Source organism: Spinacia oleracea, chromosome 5, assembly GCF_020520425.1.
Source record: "Spinacia oleracea cultivar Varoflay chromosome 5, BTI_SOV_V1, whole genome shotgun sequence".
NCBI classification, from domain to species: domain Eukaryota; kingdom Viridiplantae; phylum Streptophyta; class Magnoliopsida; order Caryophyllales; family Amaranthaceae; genus Spinacia; species Spinacia oleracea.
In genome coordinates this window covers 2,511,206-2,528,555 of record NC_079491.1, presented here as the reverse complement: position 1 = coordinate 2,528,555, position 17,350 = coordinate 2,511,206, and the positions used below count along the sequence as shown (strand labels likewise).

General features: G+C 34.6%; 2 protein-coding genes across 2 annotated transcripts; both read right to left on the bottom strand.

The window, feature by feature from the left end:
• Positions 1-6,850: 6,850 nt before the first annotated feature.
• On the bottom strand, positions 6,851-12,031 carry LOC110784154 (uncharacterized). The gene is made up of 2 exons (XM_056828318.1): positions 10,364-12,031; positions 6,851-8,456 (listed from the first exon to the last, which is right to left on the bottom strand). Exons 1-2 carry the CDS (start codon positions 11,882-11,884, stop codon positions 7,026-7,028), a joined length of 2,952 nt encoding a protein of 983 aa, XP_056684296.1. The 5' UTR covers positions 11,885-12,031; the 3' UTR covers positions 6,851-7,025.
• A 3,597-nt stretch (positions 12,032-15,628) lies between these two features.
• On the bottom strand, positions 15,629-16,753 carry LOC130460773 (putative CCR4-associated factor 1 homolog 8). Its single transcript, XM_056828317.1, has one exon. It carries the CDS (start codon positions 16,751-16,753, stop codon positions 15,629-15,631), a length of 1,125 nt encoding a protein of 374 aa, XP_056684295.1.
• Positions 16,754-17,350: the final 597 nt, after the last annotated feature.

The window sequence follows — 17,350 nt, the reverse complement described above, 5'->3', positions numbered from 1 at the left end:
ATGTCGTTAATTTCAAAGGGGATTAGTGAAATGCTAGTACATTTTCGTCTCCAATGTTGGACATATCGTTATAAAATTATAGTGAATTCGTGATCGAGATGTGTGGACAATAACGTACTATTCCCGGTTATATAATAAAACTTCTCCAAATTAATTTCAAAAATTAAAAAAGGTTCTCCAAATTAAAGAAATAAGGGATATATATATTGAAAAATAATAATTAAATATATAACTCCATATACACAAAGGTACGGTAAAGCTAGCTAACAATTAATTAGCTAACACTAAGGCAGTAAGGCACCAAGCGAGCCATGCAAATTGAATAACGTACGTAGACTTTCATTTATTTTCTTACCCATTTGATATATACGCACTACAAAATAATCATTTTATAGAGACGAGCAATTTCGTCTCTAATTATGTCAAATTCGTCTCAAAATGATACTTAGAGACAGATTTGATAAGGAAATAGGGCGTCTCTATAGATTGCGTCTCAAAAGTTTTAGAGACGGAATTCTTGCAAATTCATTACAAATTTGAGACGAAATTTTTGAAACTCCATATACAATTCCATCTCAATTTTTGTTTAAAGACAAAATTTAGTAATCCGTCTCAAGTTTGAGATGTTTATTAAATCCGTCTCAAAATCCATCTCTTATTGATGCATAATTTTGTAGTGACGGAGTACTTCCTATATGCTCCGTATGTTCTTATTTACTTGCACCATTTGAACTTTAGTGACTAAACACAGTAAAAAAACTTACAAATAAATATATTACTCCCTCTGTTTTTTTTTTTTTTTGTTATTTACGTTTGCCTTTTTACACTAATGACTAATTAATTTGCATTGAGATTCCTCTATTTTTTTTATTTAAACAAGGAAAATTATGTTTTTTTTATAATGTTTTCACTCTTATCAAAATTCTAATATTGGAACAAAAATTTAATGTTCCAATAGAAAAATGTGAGATATTAAATTTACTTTTCTTTGTATTCAAGTTATTTTATGTCTGAATATATGAACAACACTGTTTTAAAACTCGTTTAAATTCAAAAATAAATTAAACCTCGATCGACAACTTCAAAAAAATTACTCCTATCTTACAAAAAAAATGAAAAATAATATTACATCTTTAAAAAATACTCTTAAAAATGTTACTCCGTACATCTTTTATAAAATATATACTCATGAAAAAAAACAAAAAAAAAACAGGTATACCAAATTCCTACCTCAATAAGTCAATAACGACCCAAATACCAAATTCCTACAACATATGGGCTTGGGCTTGGGCCAAACGAGAATGGGTAACTTCTGTCTACATCCAGCAAATTATATCTTGTTCAACATTAGAGGAAGTCAAAATCGCAGGCTGTTATGTTTTTGTAAAAACATAACAGCGCCAAAATCAATGAAATGGTACATGTTTTAAGCGAAATGGTACTCTGGTTTTTATGAAATTGTGCTCTTTTTAATGAAATGGTACATATTTTTATCGAAATGGTACTCTGTTTAACGAAATAATACTTTTTTTTAAAAATGAAATGGTACTCTTTTTTAAATAAATGGTACATGTAGCAAACACATCACAGCATGCCGCCTCACCAACGTACATTTTCAAAATTATGTTGTTTTTTTTTTGACAATATTAATATTGCTTCTTTTCACCCTACAAAATTACGTCATCTAACGTATGCAATTAATACCACATCCTTTATTTTCTTTTTAAGTTGCCCGACAAAAAGAATTCAAAACAATATTCCTTTCAAAGTATTGAATTGCATACTACAAAGTTGACCTAAGATTAATTAACATTTGCTTCATTAGTCGTCTTTAGGTTGGTGCTTATAATTATTTTATTGTAGTTCAATTGAAAGATTTCATGCTTAAATTAGAAAGGTTTTAAAACAATTGACTTAGTCTATGCATGCTTTTATCATAAGATTTTTCACGTATGATTTTAGACGTGTTTTATGACTTCTATCTTGTGTCTAGGTAAGTGATTACGAAAAACATATATAAAGAAGTACTACATACGAAGTATATGATATCGTCTCAATTTTTACTGGTGACGTAGTAAGGAAACCGAGTTTATTTAGTAGTTTTCATATCAAAATGAATTATTATCCGTATTTTGTTTTTTGATATACGTGCAGTGGAAATAACTAAATGGGTTTCTAAAGTAGAAATGAACAAGGACGAAAGGGAAATTATGAAACTTTGTTCAAACAAGACACGAATCTGACTATCTAAATACGTTAAGTTAGATCGGACTAGAACACAACACTTTTTTCTTTTTTCCCCTTTTGATAGGGGATCAGGAGCTAAGGACGTACATATCATATATTTTAAGGAGAAAATGACGGATGGATACACTCGATCAATGACTATTAAGATCTAATCCATAAAATATCACTTACATATTAGGGTGTTTTAATTTACCGTTGAACATCCTTCGATCTTATAAAGTATACTGGCTTGGGATAGAACACGACATCTAAAATTCATAACATTGTTAAATAAATATGGATGTCGGAAATTGACATTCAATTAAAATGCATAAATACAAAACAAGATACATATTTTAAACACCTACTAAAAAGGTCCCACTATTTTACCAACTAAAAGAACAAAAGAATAATGTATGTGTTAAAATCAATTCTTCAAATCTATACATGTTTCCATTTACACTATTGAAATAGTTAGTCGTATACGAAGTTTGTAAGGTCGTTACCTTACCTTACACCTCACCAACCCCCCCTTTAGCCCTCCCCCCAACTTCCCAACAAGGGAAGAAAAAAAATAAACAAAAAAGTTCACGACTCTTCATTTCACCTCAAGCTCTGGGGAAAACCTGATCACTCTTCACGATACCATTATTCTTAGGCGAGGATGGTGGAGCCACCATCGGAGCACGCCGTGTGCCACCACCGAAAAAATTGACCTCCATGGCGCAACGACCCTCCCCAACTTCCAACAAGGGAAGAAAAAAATAAACAAAAAAAGTTCACGACTCTTCAATTCACCTCAAGCAATCAGCAAAACTTAATTAACCACCCTTCACGATAACATTGTCCTTAGGCGACGATGGTGGAGCCACCACCGGTGTATGCCGTGTGCCACCACCGGAAAAATTGACCTCCATGGCGCAACGGCCTTTGCCACCACCCTTGGGGATGAAAGTGCATGGGCTAGATTTTGAAACCGGTGCCGGACCCTTAGGCAATGACTCAAACAACAACCATTTTGAATTTTTATCTTCTTTCAATGGTCTCATTGCTTCAACTCCATCAAACCTCATTGCCAAAAACATGAACATAATTATTGTAAGCATTATAACACAATTACATCCCCTTCTTTGAGCAAAACCCATGTTGATTAATGATTATCTTGCACTAAACACAATGTTTTGAACTTTTGATTAAATTAAGAATGTAACAAAACTATGCAAGATCGATTTGTTTTTGTTAATTGGGTTTTTCTTATTTGGATATGCAAATATGAATAAGTAGTTTATGTAGTTATGGCATATATATATGGTGCACGGAATGGTACGACTATAATAAATGTGAAAATATGAATGGGAATGGATTGCATTGACTTTTATGTTATTATAATGTAGGAAGTGGTTGACTAAAGTTTAGGTGTTGAGGTTAGTTGTTTTAATTGACACTTTTGACAGGTTTGAAGGAGAAATATACGCAGTGGAATCATTCAACAGTACGTAAATACCAATTGAAACACGGTTACTCGGTTAGACTGAATTATCCCACATTAACTAAATCAAACTAACTAATATATTATGTTATAAATTTATAACAGTAGTCATTTAACCAATTGCATGTTGGTCCAGTGATAATTGAGACTGAACTTGGTAAGGAGAACTCGTGTTTGATCTCGCGCAACAATAATTGGGAGGGGACTGAAACCTATCCACCCCGAATCTGGGTTAGCCCTAAGGGTTAACCGGGTGCTAACACCAAAAAATAATAGTAGTCATTTAATACCAATTGTTTGTTGGTTCAGTGGTGATTGAGGCTGAACTTGGTAGGGAGGACCCGTGTTCGATCCTCGGCAACAACAATTGGGAGGGGACTGGAACCTATCCAATCAGAACTCGCCCCGAATCCGGAGTAGCCGTAAGGGTGAACCGGGTGCTAATACCAAAAAAAAAAATAGTAGTCATTTAAGGGGGGGCAAATTGTATGTTTTTAAGTTCATATAGTAACTAATAGTTTAATAATTGTTCGTCATCGGAGTTTTTCCCACTTTTCGTTTGCGCATGTTCATCATCTTCTTTTTTTACAATAAAGAAAGTCTGTTTTACCCTCTCTTTTCCCACTATATTGTACATGTAACTATTAGTATTCAATAGCTAAAAGGAAAGTAGGCACCAATTGTCTGTTGGTTCAGTTGTGATTGAGTCTGACAATTTATCTAACTCTAAGTATACCCGAGTCGCCCCAAATCCGAATTAGCCCTAAGGATGAGTCGAATTCTTAATTCTTATATAATTTATCTAACTCTAAGTATATCCGAGTGCAAGGTGAAGTTGATGAGATTAATTTGGAGAAAGAGATTAAACAAATGAGTATAGATTTTCACCTAAAATGTTGTGTTTCTCAACAAACATGAATTTTCACCAACTTTTGGGCGGTGAAAATTCCTAACATCGTTAGACGGAACAAAGCGCGGCAGTGTTGTAACATGTACAAGTGTAGAGTGTAGTATGGACTAAAACTCTAAATTCTAAAAGGTAAAGTTTGGACTATTAAGTATTATTACTGGTCGGTTAAACATTGTTAAAAGCAAACAAGGACACCAATCACCATATGATCTAGTTGTTGAACAACAATCATAAAGATTAAAGCTTAGTTTGTGAACTCTTCAAGGTAGTCCGTACTAGTGTACTACACTTGTACGGTTGTTCCCGAGTTCCGGGATTGATTTTCGTCTACATTATTTGCAATTTAGCACTATCATTGTTCGTCGTGAATCTCTATAACTATCCTAAACAAAACGTTAAAGTTGCAACTCGAATAGGTTTACAATTAGACTCCAACTTGGATAATCTGCTAATTAAATGATAATCGTAGCTTAAGTCATTATGTTATGTGTACGTGTTTCATGTTCTTTTATAAAGATGGTTGTGGGTCGTGGCAGACTGTATTTGGTGTCGAGCCCTCATGTCATAGGTCTAAATGGGTACGGCCTACACCAATCCTATTTGTTTTGTACCGGACTAAAACTTCCGAAAGGGCGACCCAGGCATCGCCTAAACCCACTTGCCCTCCCGTCGGCCATACTGTGGGTTCATGTCAGGCATTGTCGTTCATGTCGTGTGTTCGTGTTTGCTAAGCCAAATTTAAATCAATGTAAAGTGTTGCCGCGCCGGGCCTTGTCGTACTTCTACCACACATAAAATGCATTCCCATCTCATAAACCATGACTTCGTGCCTGTGTAGGGCCGTACTTTTTCCGTGCTGGCCAGTCTGACACAACGTCATCTTTAACCTTTCATACTCTGTTTGTTTAGAAATATAACTTGACCTTTCATATTATAAAGTCCCTTATACCTTTAAAACGGAGAGTTACAGAAAACTGGATCATGAAAAGTGTGGTAAAATATCACACTTGATGATGAATTTTAGACTCCATAGTGTTCAACTGATTTTACTAATCAATAAAAGGACCAATTCAAGTTCATACCAACATTTTTTTTCAACACCAAACCAATGTTTTTCTTGTATAGGAAAATTCTTTCAAGAGCAAGTGAGCATTATAATTTGACCATAAAAACAGGGAGAAACTGAAACAGAAAATCACATTTTCCTTGAGAAGAAGCTTTATATGACTACATTAAGGTGCAGATTTACGCAACAAAGCGAACGCCGTTCTTGATTTCACAACACTGTACTATGTAAGATTTACCAGTAAAACACGAGACTTTACAATTAAAAGGTTTTACACATGTATGATGCATAACCCAGAAAATCAGTTGCCAAAATAAGTGAAGTATCAGGTCTTACTTCAGAATTCAGATGTCTGCGTACTCTTTTCATACCCTTACTTTCAAACAGAGGAAACTTCAGATTCAATGTTGCCATGCCAATACCTAGAATTGATGGTACAGCTTCAGAGCTGATGAATGATGATCATTTCACGGGTTTCAGCCCGGTAAATTGAGCCTGACAAAATTTCAGGCCTGACAGTCGGCCAAAGCCATTCAGGCTCGGCCATACTTGATCAGTTGCGGCCTACTTCAGTTAGAAAGCAAAGGTCAAGAATATAAGGAATTATCAGAAGATAGCAAAGGCTGATCCTCTATTCTCTACACCTTATTTCTTATTGCTTATTAGATCAGACCGAAAAATCATATCAGATCAGACCAAACCATAAAAAGCAAAAAACACTCACAAAAAACAATCAGGACAAAACCAGACCACATCAGACCATACCAGAAACTAGATAAATCAGACCAAGACAAGGTGAAGAGAACAACACCATACCAGTAGATATGCAAAAATAAAACAATATCAGAAATGATCAGATGTGAAACGATTTTCCTTTCGTTCTGTTTATTCATTACCTGCAAAATCATGGGAGGTTACAGTTTATAGTGAAAAAAGAGTGCTTGAAGAATAAGTGTCTAGGAAACGGACTTTGTATATCCAAGAGGTTTAATCAGAATCATTCGAGGGAAGAAGCGAGAGGGAGGGAGTTATGGGAAATTGTTTTCCATTCCTTGCCAAACCAAACAACGTGAAATGATTAAAAAGGGGGAAATCGTTATCCATGAAAACGTTTTACACCCTACCAAACGGAGCCTAAGTGGGATATGGGCCATGTAGCTAGTCATATACCAGGTATGCATATCAAAATATATAAGGTAAATCATACATGATAAATTAATATATAACAAAAACTATAACCAACACCAGATACACATAGATCAATAGATGAAGAAGAAGATTAAAACTTCAAAAGGGAAAGTATTTTTACTCATTACTGCAAACATCAAGGTATTTTACAGTGAAAGTGCAGCTTGAAGCTTCTCCTTCAAATTCTCAGCACCACCATTCTGAGTTCTGATAGTAAATGTATGAACAATCGTGTTATCCGTTGTTGAAACATTAGCTTCGGGAGCAACAACTTGATTATCCCTAAGTGTTCTTACAACACTTGAAGCAGGATGAAGATCCAAAGGGAAACTAACATGAACAAGTGCATCATCTTCCCTTGTTTGGAAATCAATTTCAGGGATAACCATGTGTTTTTGATTCGGATTAGCAATCGCCTTTTCAGCTTCAAGTGTTTTAACCTTCATTTGAAGATCGGTAATGTAAGAGATCGCATCACCAAGGAGGGAAGCCTTGTCCATTTTTGATATGTTGGGGACAACCGCTCTCAAAGCATAGAACCGTTGGTTGAGTTTCTCACGTCTTTGTCTTTCTGCTTCGACGTGGTTTAATGGTTCTTCTCTTCCATTTGCAGGTTTTCTACCTCTTTTTCTGGGTTTTGGCTGCAATGGAAGTTCTTCTGCTTTCTCTGGTTCGGGATTTAAACCCCGGAAATTGATCTCCGAAACCAATTTATTACTCCCATTTTCTTCCACATTACTTCCACCACCAACATGGGATTCAGATTCTGCAGAAAACACACCATCATCTTCCAACTTTGGTTGTGGTTTTGATCTACCAAGGCTAAGCTCACACCCAAAAATCTTAGGAAAAGCCTTAGCCTGTAACTGTAAAGATCGAGCTTCACGTTCACCATTAAAGATATGATTAACCATTTGCAACAAACTATGCTCCTCCATTACCATTCTTACAGAACCCAACTCCAATACACCAGTTTTCAAAGGCACAAACACAACAGTCTGAAAATTAGCTAATTTAGCTAACTGACCTCGAGATTGGTACTGATCTGAGCAGGTTTTATGATCTGATACCCAAATCGGTCTACCACTGGTAAAACATTTTGCAGGACCCATTGAAGAGTCTAACCAGAACCAATAATACATTGAAGTAAGATACAACATCTCTATATCTGATACTTTATCCAAATTAGCAACAAAATTTCTCCCCTGTGATTTACCAAAGCAAGCATGTAACTTCTCAAGAACCGTTTTCTTTGCCTCATCTTTCTTACTTGTCTCACCATTACCTTCTTCTTTCAGGGGGTTTCGGCAATGCCCATCCCCCCAAATCAACACTGGTCTACCATCCTTCTTAGAGCTAACAATTTTCCAGAAAATTGCATAATTCCAATTAGAATTATCAACAATTTGGCAAAGCCCTTGTTGAAGATTCAGCATACCATTACCAATAGGTGTAAAATCAGTATTAAAATCTTCACCACAACCTCTAGACATCAGGAATTTACAAGCATCAATTCCCACCACATCTTCTAACATAGCCTTATCTTCCTCTTTAATCCCACAATTTACACTCATTTTCAGTCACCAGAGATACCAAAAATCTCAAATTAAACCTTATTACCAATCTGAGTCCCCTTCAATTCATAGCAAAACTCAATAAATCACAGAAAAACCGATCTGGGTATCACCAAATTTGTAACATAATCAAAACCCAGTAAGCAATTATCAAACCAAAGCATAAAACCAAGCTCAAATTGGTCTTTACAACACTAAAAAAAAAAAGAACTGAGGAAGATTAATAGATTATATACCTGGATAACAAAATTGAAGATTCCCCAAATTCAGTAGAAGTAATCCCACAATTATTTGAGCAAAAAAAAGGGGTCTTTGGAAAATGTGAAATAAGAGTTAGGGTTTAAAAAAGAATCAGTCTTTTTTTGCTTAAGCACTTGGAATAATTTTCCTGGGTTTTTGGCTCAAGAAATTTGTGGGGTTTTCTTAATGTTTTTTTGTTAATTAATTTAATGGTAGTGTTTCTGCTTTAAGCAGAGGAAAAAAAAAGTAGCAGGAGCACGAGGTACAGGTGGAACAGTTAAAAACACAAGTTCTGCATCTTGTGATTGTTGTGAATGAATGAATAAATTACGTGTAAATATAGCAACTTTAAAAAAAAGCCATGGAAGATGAGATGAGATGAGGATTGAGGAAGGAGGAGGAGAGAGAATGAGAAGATAATGTGTCCTGGAATCTGGGGGTTGGAGGATATCATGGCACTGGAATGGGTTTCATTAAATAATTCAACTTCAGAGGGTTTAATCATTAAAATGTTTGAATTAATTGAATAATCCTTCAGTTTTTTTAATATTTTTTTTCTTAATTATTAAATCATGTGTTTAATGTGGATTAGAGTAATGAGAACATTGATTGAGAAGGAAGTGAGTATAAGAAAAAAGTTGAGAAAGAAGAGACGAGTGAAAAAGTGTAAATATTGAGGGTTAAAGAGATTAAGATGGTAAAAAGAGTGCCAAAATTAGATAAAAGTTGAAGGATTATTTAAATTGGTCTATCATGGCATGAGGCAACTAGCCAGGTATGGCTATGCGCCTAGGCACGAAGGTCTCATATAAGGCCAGAAGGGTTGTCAATTGCATTTTGTAAAAGCAACGCAACAAGGTCATTGTGTAACTTAAACCTTTGGAAAATGTTTAACAAGGCTTGTCCTTGAAGTGATCGATACGTCGTCACCGTCCCAATAATAGCCCGAAATGAACGATAAAAAACAAATCGGGTCAAACGGTTTGACATGAGACTAGCTAGTGATGTATCTTTGTCAAATTAATTACACGGAAAGGGTGTTAAACTTCTACACCTACACAAGCGACGAGGACGAATTAAAGATGGTTATGGGTCGGGCCGGCCCAACCGGACCGGCCCAAAGCCCAACCCGACCCAATACAAAAAGCACGGCTTCGCAAGCACAAAGTCGTGGGTTGTGTATCAGGCTTGGGCTGCATTTTCTTTTTCTGAAAAAGCACGACAAGGCACGCTAGATTTAGTAAAATTAGACTAAGGCACAACGGCCCGTGGGCCCAGACCCTATTTTGAACTTTGCGGCCCAATCCAACACGATACAGAGTGGGCTTGACGTGGACAGGGCCCGTTTACGACCGACCCGGCCGGACCTACAACCATCTTTAGTAAGACTTACACCCAAGGATATTTCTTGCTCATTTGAAGAAAATGTCCAAGGATACATCTACCTAAATCTAGGCAAAGTACACCAGAACATAATAGAATTTGTGCTGGTGTTGTTTGAATCAGTCAACTTTCAGACAAGAGACAGTAACACCATATCTTTACGAAGAACAAAAAAACAAAACCTCATCTGAAATATATGTTTACTTATAAGTTATAACTATGATTATACAACAAAAGAATAATTATACAATCAAAACCTTTCTTTCTCCTATTTTGAAGCATCATTTAAAAAGAGCAGCCTCTAGCTTCTCCTTAAGACTCTCAGCCCCATCACTTTGAGCTCGGATTTTGAACGTATGAACCATTTTATCGTCTATCGTGCTAACATTAGCCTCAAGTGCAACAAGTTGATGTTCCCTCAAAGTTCTTACAACTTTAGAAACCGGGTGATCATCAAGAGGGAAACTAATATGAACAAGTGCATCATCCTGCCTCGCCTGAAAATCAATTTCAGGGATTGGAAGTTCTTCTTGATCCGAATTAGGGTTAGGGTTAGGGTTAGGGTTAGGGTTAGGGTTAGGATTAGGATTAGCACCCTCTTTTTCAGCTTCAAGAACATTAATCTTAGCTTGAAGATCATTGATGTATGAAATGGCATCAAGAAGTAGTGAAGCTTTGTCTAATCTCGAGATATTTGGAACAAGCGATCTCAAAGCATAGAACCGTTGATTTAGCTTCTCTCTTCTTTGTCTTTCTGCTAAAACATGGCTTGATGCATCTTCTCTACCAGTAGCAGGTCTTCTAACCGGTCTCTTACGTGCTCTTAACTCAGCTGCGTGCAACAAAAACTCTTCACTGACTTCATCACTTTCTGGGTTTGAACCCCCGAAATTGATCTCTGAACAGAATTTCTTGTCACTGTTTTCAGTATTCTTCCCATTAGATGGTGACAATGACAACCCATTAACAGCAACATGAGATTCTGCAGAAAAAGAAGCATCATCTTCCATTCTTCCTGCAAAACTTATGTTCATTGATCGCGGTCTAGAGCCACCAAGGCTAAGATCACGGCCGAAAACTTTAGGTGTTACTTTTGATTGGAAAGAATGTGATTCACCAAACACAGTCTTCACCATTTGCACCAAACTAGGTTGTTCCATAACTGTTCTTACAGAACCCAACTCCAAAACGCCTGTTTTCACAGGCACAAATACAACAGTCTGAAACATTGCAGATTTAGCTAAATGTGCTCTTGATTGGTAATGATCTAAACAACTTCTAACATCCGAAACCCAAATCGGCCTACCACTAGTGAAAGATTTTGCAGGACCTAACGAAGAATCCAATCGAAACCAATAATACATTGATGTAAGATATAACATCTCTATATCTGATACTTTATCTAATGTTGCTGCAAAATTATCTTCTTCAGAACCCCCAAAACAAGCATGTAATTTCTCAAGAACTCTCTTTTTGGCCTCATTTTTACCAAGTTTACCATTCCCAACACAATCTAAACCTTCTCTAGCTAACACCGCTTTCGGGTCTCGGCAATGCCCATCACCCCAAATTAACACAGCTCTACCATTCTTAGAGCTAGCAATTTGCCAAAAGATTGCATAATTCCAACTAGATCCATCAACAATTTGACATAAACCTTGTTGCAGGTTTAAAATGTCACCTGGGGGATTAAATTCTGATAATGAATCATCATATGCTGTTGACATCAAGAAACTATATGCATCTTTCCCTACAACAGCTTGCACCAAAGCCTTTTCTTCCTCTTTCAACACATAATTTTGACCCATTTTTCTATAAACCCACAAAAATTCAATTTCAATTCTACACTGTTTTTGACCCAATGATCAATTGGGTCTTTATAAATTTACACAAATTGAACTGGGGTATCTCCAAATTCACAAAATAATCAAAACCCAGATAGCAATATATCGAATTAAACACTCAAAATGAGCTTAATTTTACAACATTCATTCATTCAAGAAACGAGAGGAAATTACCTGGGTGGTAAAAGCATAAGAAAAGATCTTCAAATTCTGGTCTGAACAATTAGAAATTATTGAAGAAGAAAGGGGTTTTGACTAATTTTAGATCTAAAAAGATGAACTAGGGTTTGAAAATCTGAAGTTTGCTAGATTTGCTACTCGTTTACTTCATTACCAGATTTTTTTTTTTTTTTAAGTATTATTTTTGGTTGTTTGTTTTTCTGGTAAGAGAAAAAGTCTTTGCGCCACGAGGTCCACGACAGAGTCATGAAAACAGTGCATACATAAAATACAATTTCTGCATTTTGTGTTTTCGTCGTTATAAATTGTGTCAAAAACTCAAATTCAGGCTACCAAACTTTTTAGACTTTTTAGCCCATTAAGCCCATTAAGAGGCCCATTAAGAGGCCCATTACGTAAAAAGTTTGTCTTTGTGGCTCTTGGGTTCGGTTCTTTTGGGCCTTGTCTACCAACAATTTGATTTGTTTTTCTTTTGAATTTTTTGCATTTCTTTTGGGAAACTTTTATATGAAAGTATATACTATGTAAATATGTACGGAGTATAACATACTAACAACTCTAATTAAAGATGGTATTGGACCGAGTCAGGCCATCAATCATCATGAGGCTCGATACGACCCAGCATGAAAAAAGCTACCACGTGCACTAGAAAAGCATGACCCCGAAAGACGCAAATTTTTGGCTATACCCGGGTACAGCCAAAGCTGGCTGTACCCCCATTCAAAACGATGTCGTTTTGTGTTGTTTAAAATGAACATTAATATACTGGTACAAAAATGAACATTTACTATTTCGGAAATGAACATTTATTTATTTATTTGGAATGAACATTTACTATTTTGGAAATGAACATTTATTTATTTATTTGGAAATAAACTACAAAAATGAACATTTACTGTTTCGGAAATGAACATTTATTTATTTATTTGGAATGAATATTTTCTATTTTGGAAATGAATATTTATTTATTTATTTGGAAATAAACAATATAGGCGCTTGTAAAAACATAAAAGACCAATGAAGTGAACAATTTCATTATGAACATTAACCATATATTTATTGTGAACAAACAAATAGACAAGAAAGAACAAATAATTCAACAAAAAAGAACAAACAATATAAAAAAGAACATAAAATTCCAGAAAAAAGAACAAACAATACAACAATTAGGAACAATTTTATGATGAATTTTAAAGCCAACATGAAAAAACAAAAAATACAACAAGAAAGAACAAACACTAGTACAAAAATGAACATTTACTATTTCGGAAATGAACATTTATTTATTTATTTGGAATGAACATTTACTATTTTGGAAATGAACATTTATTTATTTATTTGGAAATAAACTACAAAAATGAACATTTACTATTTCGGAAATGAACATTTATTTATTTATTTGGAATGAACATTTACTATTTTGAAAATGTACATTTATTTATTTATTTGGAAATAAACAATATAGGCGCTTGTAAAAACATAAAAGACCAATGAAGTGAACAATTTCATTATGAAAATTAACCATATATTTATTGTGAACAAACAAATAAACAAGAAAGAACAAATAATTCAACAAAAAAGAACAAACAATATAAAAAAGAACATAAAATTCCAGAAAAAAGAACAAACAATACAACAATTATGAACAATTTTATGATGAATTTTAAAGCCAACATGAAAGAACAAACAATACAACAAGAAAGAACAAATAATAAAGCAGATAATTATCATGAACAAACAAATAAACAAGAAAGAACAAATAATTCAACAAAAAAGAACAAACAATATAAAAAAGAACATAAAATTCTAGAAAAAAAGAACAAACAATATAACAATTATGAACAATTTTATGATGAATTTTAAAGCCAACACGAAAGAACAAACAATACAACAATAAGTTTGATGAATGAATTTAAAAAACAACAAGAAAGAACAAATAGTACAACAAGAAAGAACAAACAATACAAAAAGAAAGAATAAAAGATGAATGAAGAGTTTAATTATGAACATTAACCATATGATTATTATAAACAAACAAATAAACAAGAAAGAACAAACAATATAAAAAAAGAACATAAAATTCCAGAAGAAAGAACAAAAAATACAACAATTATGAAAATTTGATGATGAATTTAAAAAACAACAAGAAAGAACAAACAGTACAACAAAAAAGAACAAACAATACAACAAGAATGAACAAACAGTACAATAAAAAAGAACAAACAGTCGACAAGAATGAACAAACAATATGAGCGAGTCGTTTTTGGTGGTACAGCCAGAGCTGGCTGTACCCGGGTACAGCAGTTAGCAATTGTCCGAAAGAGGCACAAAGTGTAGGCTTACACGGGCCACATTAATTTTTTTTTGGAAAAGCACGATAAGGTGTTAAGTTGTGATACGACATAACACTTTAAATTGAGTGAACTTAGGTCTAGATGCGAAGGCACAGCACGACCTAACATGAAACAAATGAGTTTGACGTAGGCCGAGTCCGTTTAGGCTCAAGGCACTTGAGATCGGCATGAAGCATGGTTTGGCTTGGCCCACGACCATCTTTAGCTCTAATAAATACAAGTATGTAATTGTCAGGTCGTGTCCTAAAAGTATGCAAAGGTGGATAGAAAATTGGTGATATCATTTACGTACACATGTGATATTGACTGTTAAATAAATTTCAAGCGGTCTTTTACGAGAATTGTTTTATTCCGAAGGACAAACTGAAAATTTTCTTATTCATTACAGAGCATGTCAATTACCTAGTACGGAGTATTATTTACTGAACAACAAATAGAGTTGACAATGGACAAAGGTAATAAGTTATGGTACTACGCAGAAATTAACAATGCCACTTTTTAATTTGCAATATAATGCCACTTTTTAATTAACGATCCCTTGATTGTATTGTTATACGGTGAAGATACTCAAAATGCGAGAACAAAGTTTATACAAAGTAGTAAAATGCATGAATTGCAATAACCAAATTATAAACTAATAGTAATCAATGGCACGTTTATGTTGAGCAAATAAACTTCGATATATATATATATATATATATATATATATATATATATATATATATATATATATATATATATATATATATATATTGCACAAACAAAATACATTCATCTCCATTTATGTATTTGAAGAGAACGAACTAAGTTAATGTACTACTCCCTCCGTCCCATAATATAGTGCATGTTTTCCTAAAATGGTGTCCCTAAATGATGTGCCTATTTCTATTTTATACCATTAATTTTTACTTTGAAAATTGTATTTTTTGACTTTTATTCAACCCATGTGCTTGATTTTTGTCTTTTTTAGGCCTATTTATTATGTACACACCTTTAATCTCTAATTTCTCTCTCCATAAAAGCCAACTAACATGTACTTTATCTTGAAAGAACAAATAATTATTGTTTTTATTATCAATGTTATACTTTACCTTAATAACCGTGATTTTGGTCAAACGGGCACTATATTATGGGACGGAGGGAGTACAATTTACAAAATGAATTCTTGGAAAATCTAATAACCGGGAACTAATGATATCATATGTGGAGGTTGGTGATGGAATACCCTCACTGCCGGGTAGAACAAAGTTCCATATGGAGTTGTACGTAATATCCCTGGACCCGGGCTCATAACCGGTCCAAATCGAACGGGCCCAATCATTGGTCTTGGCCCATACCCGTACACCGGCCCATGCTGAAATCTTGGATCATATTGTGGTACCGGATAATGACCCATAGGGTACCCGGTTACCGGTCCATTAACGGGCCGAGGATAGGGTTGATGGGCGGGTTCCATGTTGGTTGAAGTCGTTATTGACGTATCTTCTTCATTCTTCGTCTGTATCATCTTAGTAGAATCATAGCAAACTTGGTGAGGAAGTAAAGAAAGAAACCCTTGATCCGAATCCGAAATCCATCCGAATTCGGTAAACTTCGCAAAAATACTCGCAGTTAACAAACTATCAGAAGCACCATCATGTTCTCTTCCAACTCGTTTAACACCAGTCTGATTAGCTAATCTTTGTAACCCTAAATACTTATTTTTTCCAAATAAGTTTTCATAATGTTTAGCAATTACTTTAAGATCATACACTTTTCCGAAGTACCTCTGTACTACTTCCACAAACCCTTCTTCACCGTCTACGTTGTATGTCGTCGCCGTTGTCGTCGCCGTCGCCGGTGATGATTTTATCAACTCCGGTAATGGTTTTCTTTCAAGTAAAGAAACAAGGTGTGCAACATCAAAATAACCAGCAAAAGTAAACCATTTCACCTTTCCATGAAAATCTTGCATCAATTTCTTGAATCTTGTGATGAACTTCTTCGTAGGAATACAATCACGTAGCGTAATACCAGCCTTCTTAGATGGAAAAAAATCAAACCGCCAAGTTCCGCCTACTTCACCGCCGTTATCGGACACCGTCATTCCGATTTCACGTAGATTGGAATGAGTGAGATTGTACTTGAGATCTTCGTATATCTCAAGATCAGTACCGTTAATGTTTATGTCTCGTTTGAACCATCCGAATTCGGTATCGATGGATATATTTGGGTAATGATCTAATTTGTGACTAAGATTATCGATTTGCTCATCGAGATTGGACGTTGATACTTGAACAACTTCAAGCTGGTTCTTCATGGTTACGTACCGGAGTTCGTGGTAAATGGAAAGAGAGTTTTTGATAGGAATGAAAAATTGTGTATTGATATTCCTATTCTTATACGTAAAATAGATATATCTGATTCTATAAGGTTTAGGAAGTAGAAAAAATAAATATTGATATTCTAATTCTTATAAGAATAGGAAATAGGAAGGTTAGATATTACTAATTCTATACGGACTAGGAAGTAATTTAGGTTTTACAGTTTATATAGGTTAAGTCCTTCAATTTCTATTTACTCTTCAATTATGCCCAATAACTTGGAGTATAAGATTATCCAAATCTAGTAAATTACTTTATCCGTATCATTTTGTTTGTTCTATTTATCATTTTGGTCCGTTCTGGTCTAAAAAATAATTCCATTACTAATAATGAACTCTGACCCACAACTTTTGTTTTTTTTAATTTTACTCGGAACACAATTTTTAATAAAGCAGTTTTAAAACATGGGGCAAATAATAAGGGACAAAATGACACAGGGAGTAGATATTAATTAAATGAAGACAAGAGTATGTAATCCTAGTCTTACAGACTTGAACGAGAAGGGCGGCACTAAGGGTGCGTTTTGTTCACTT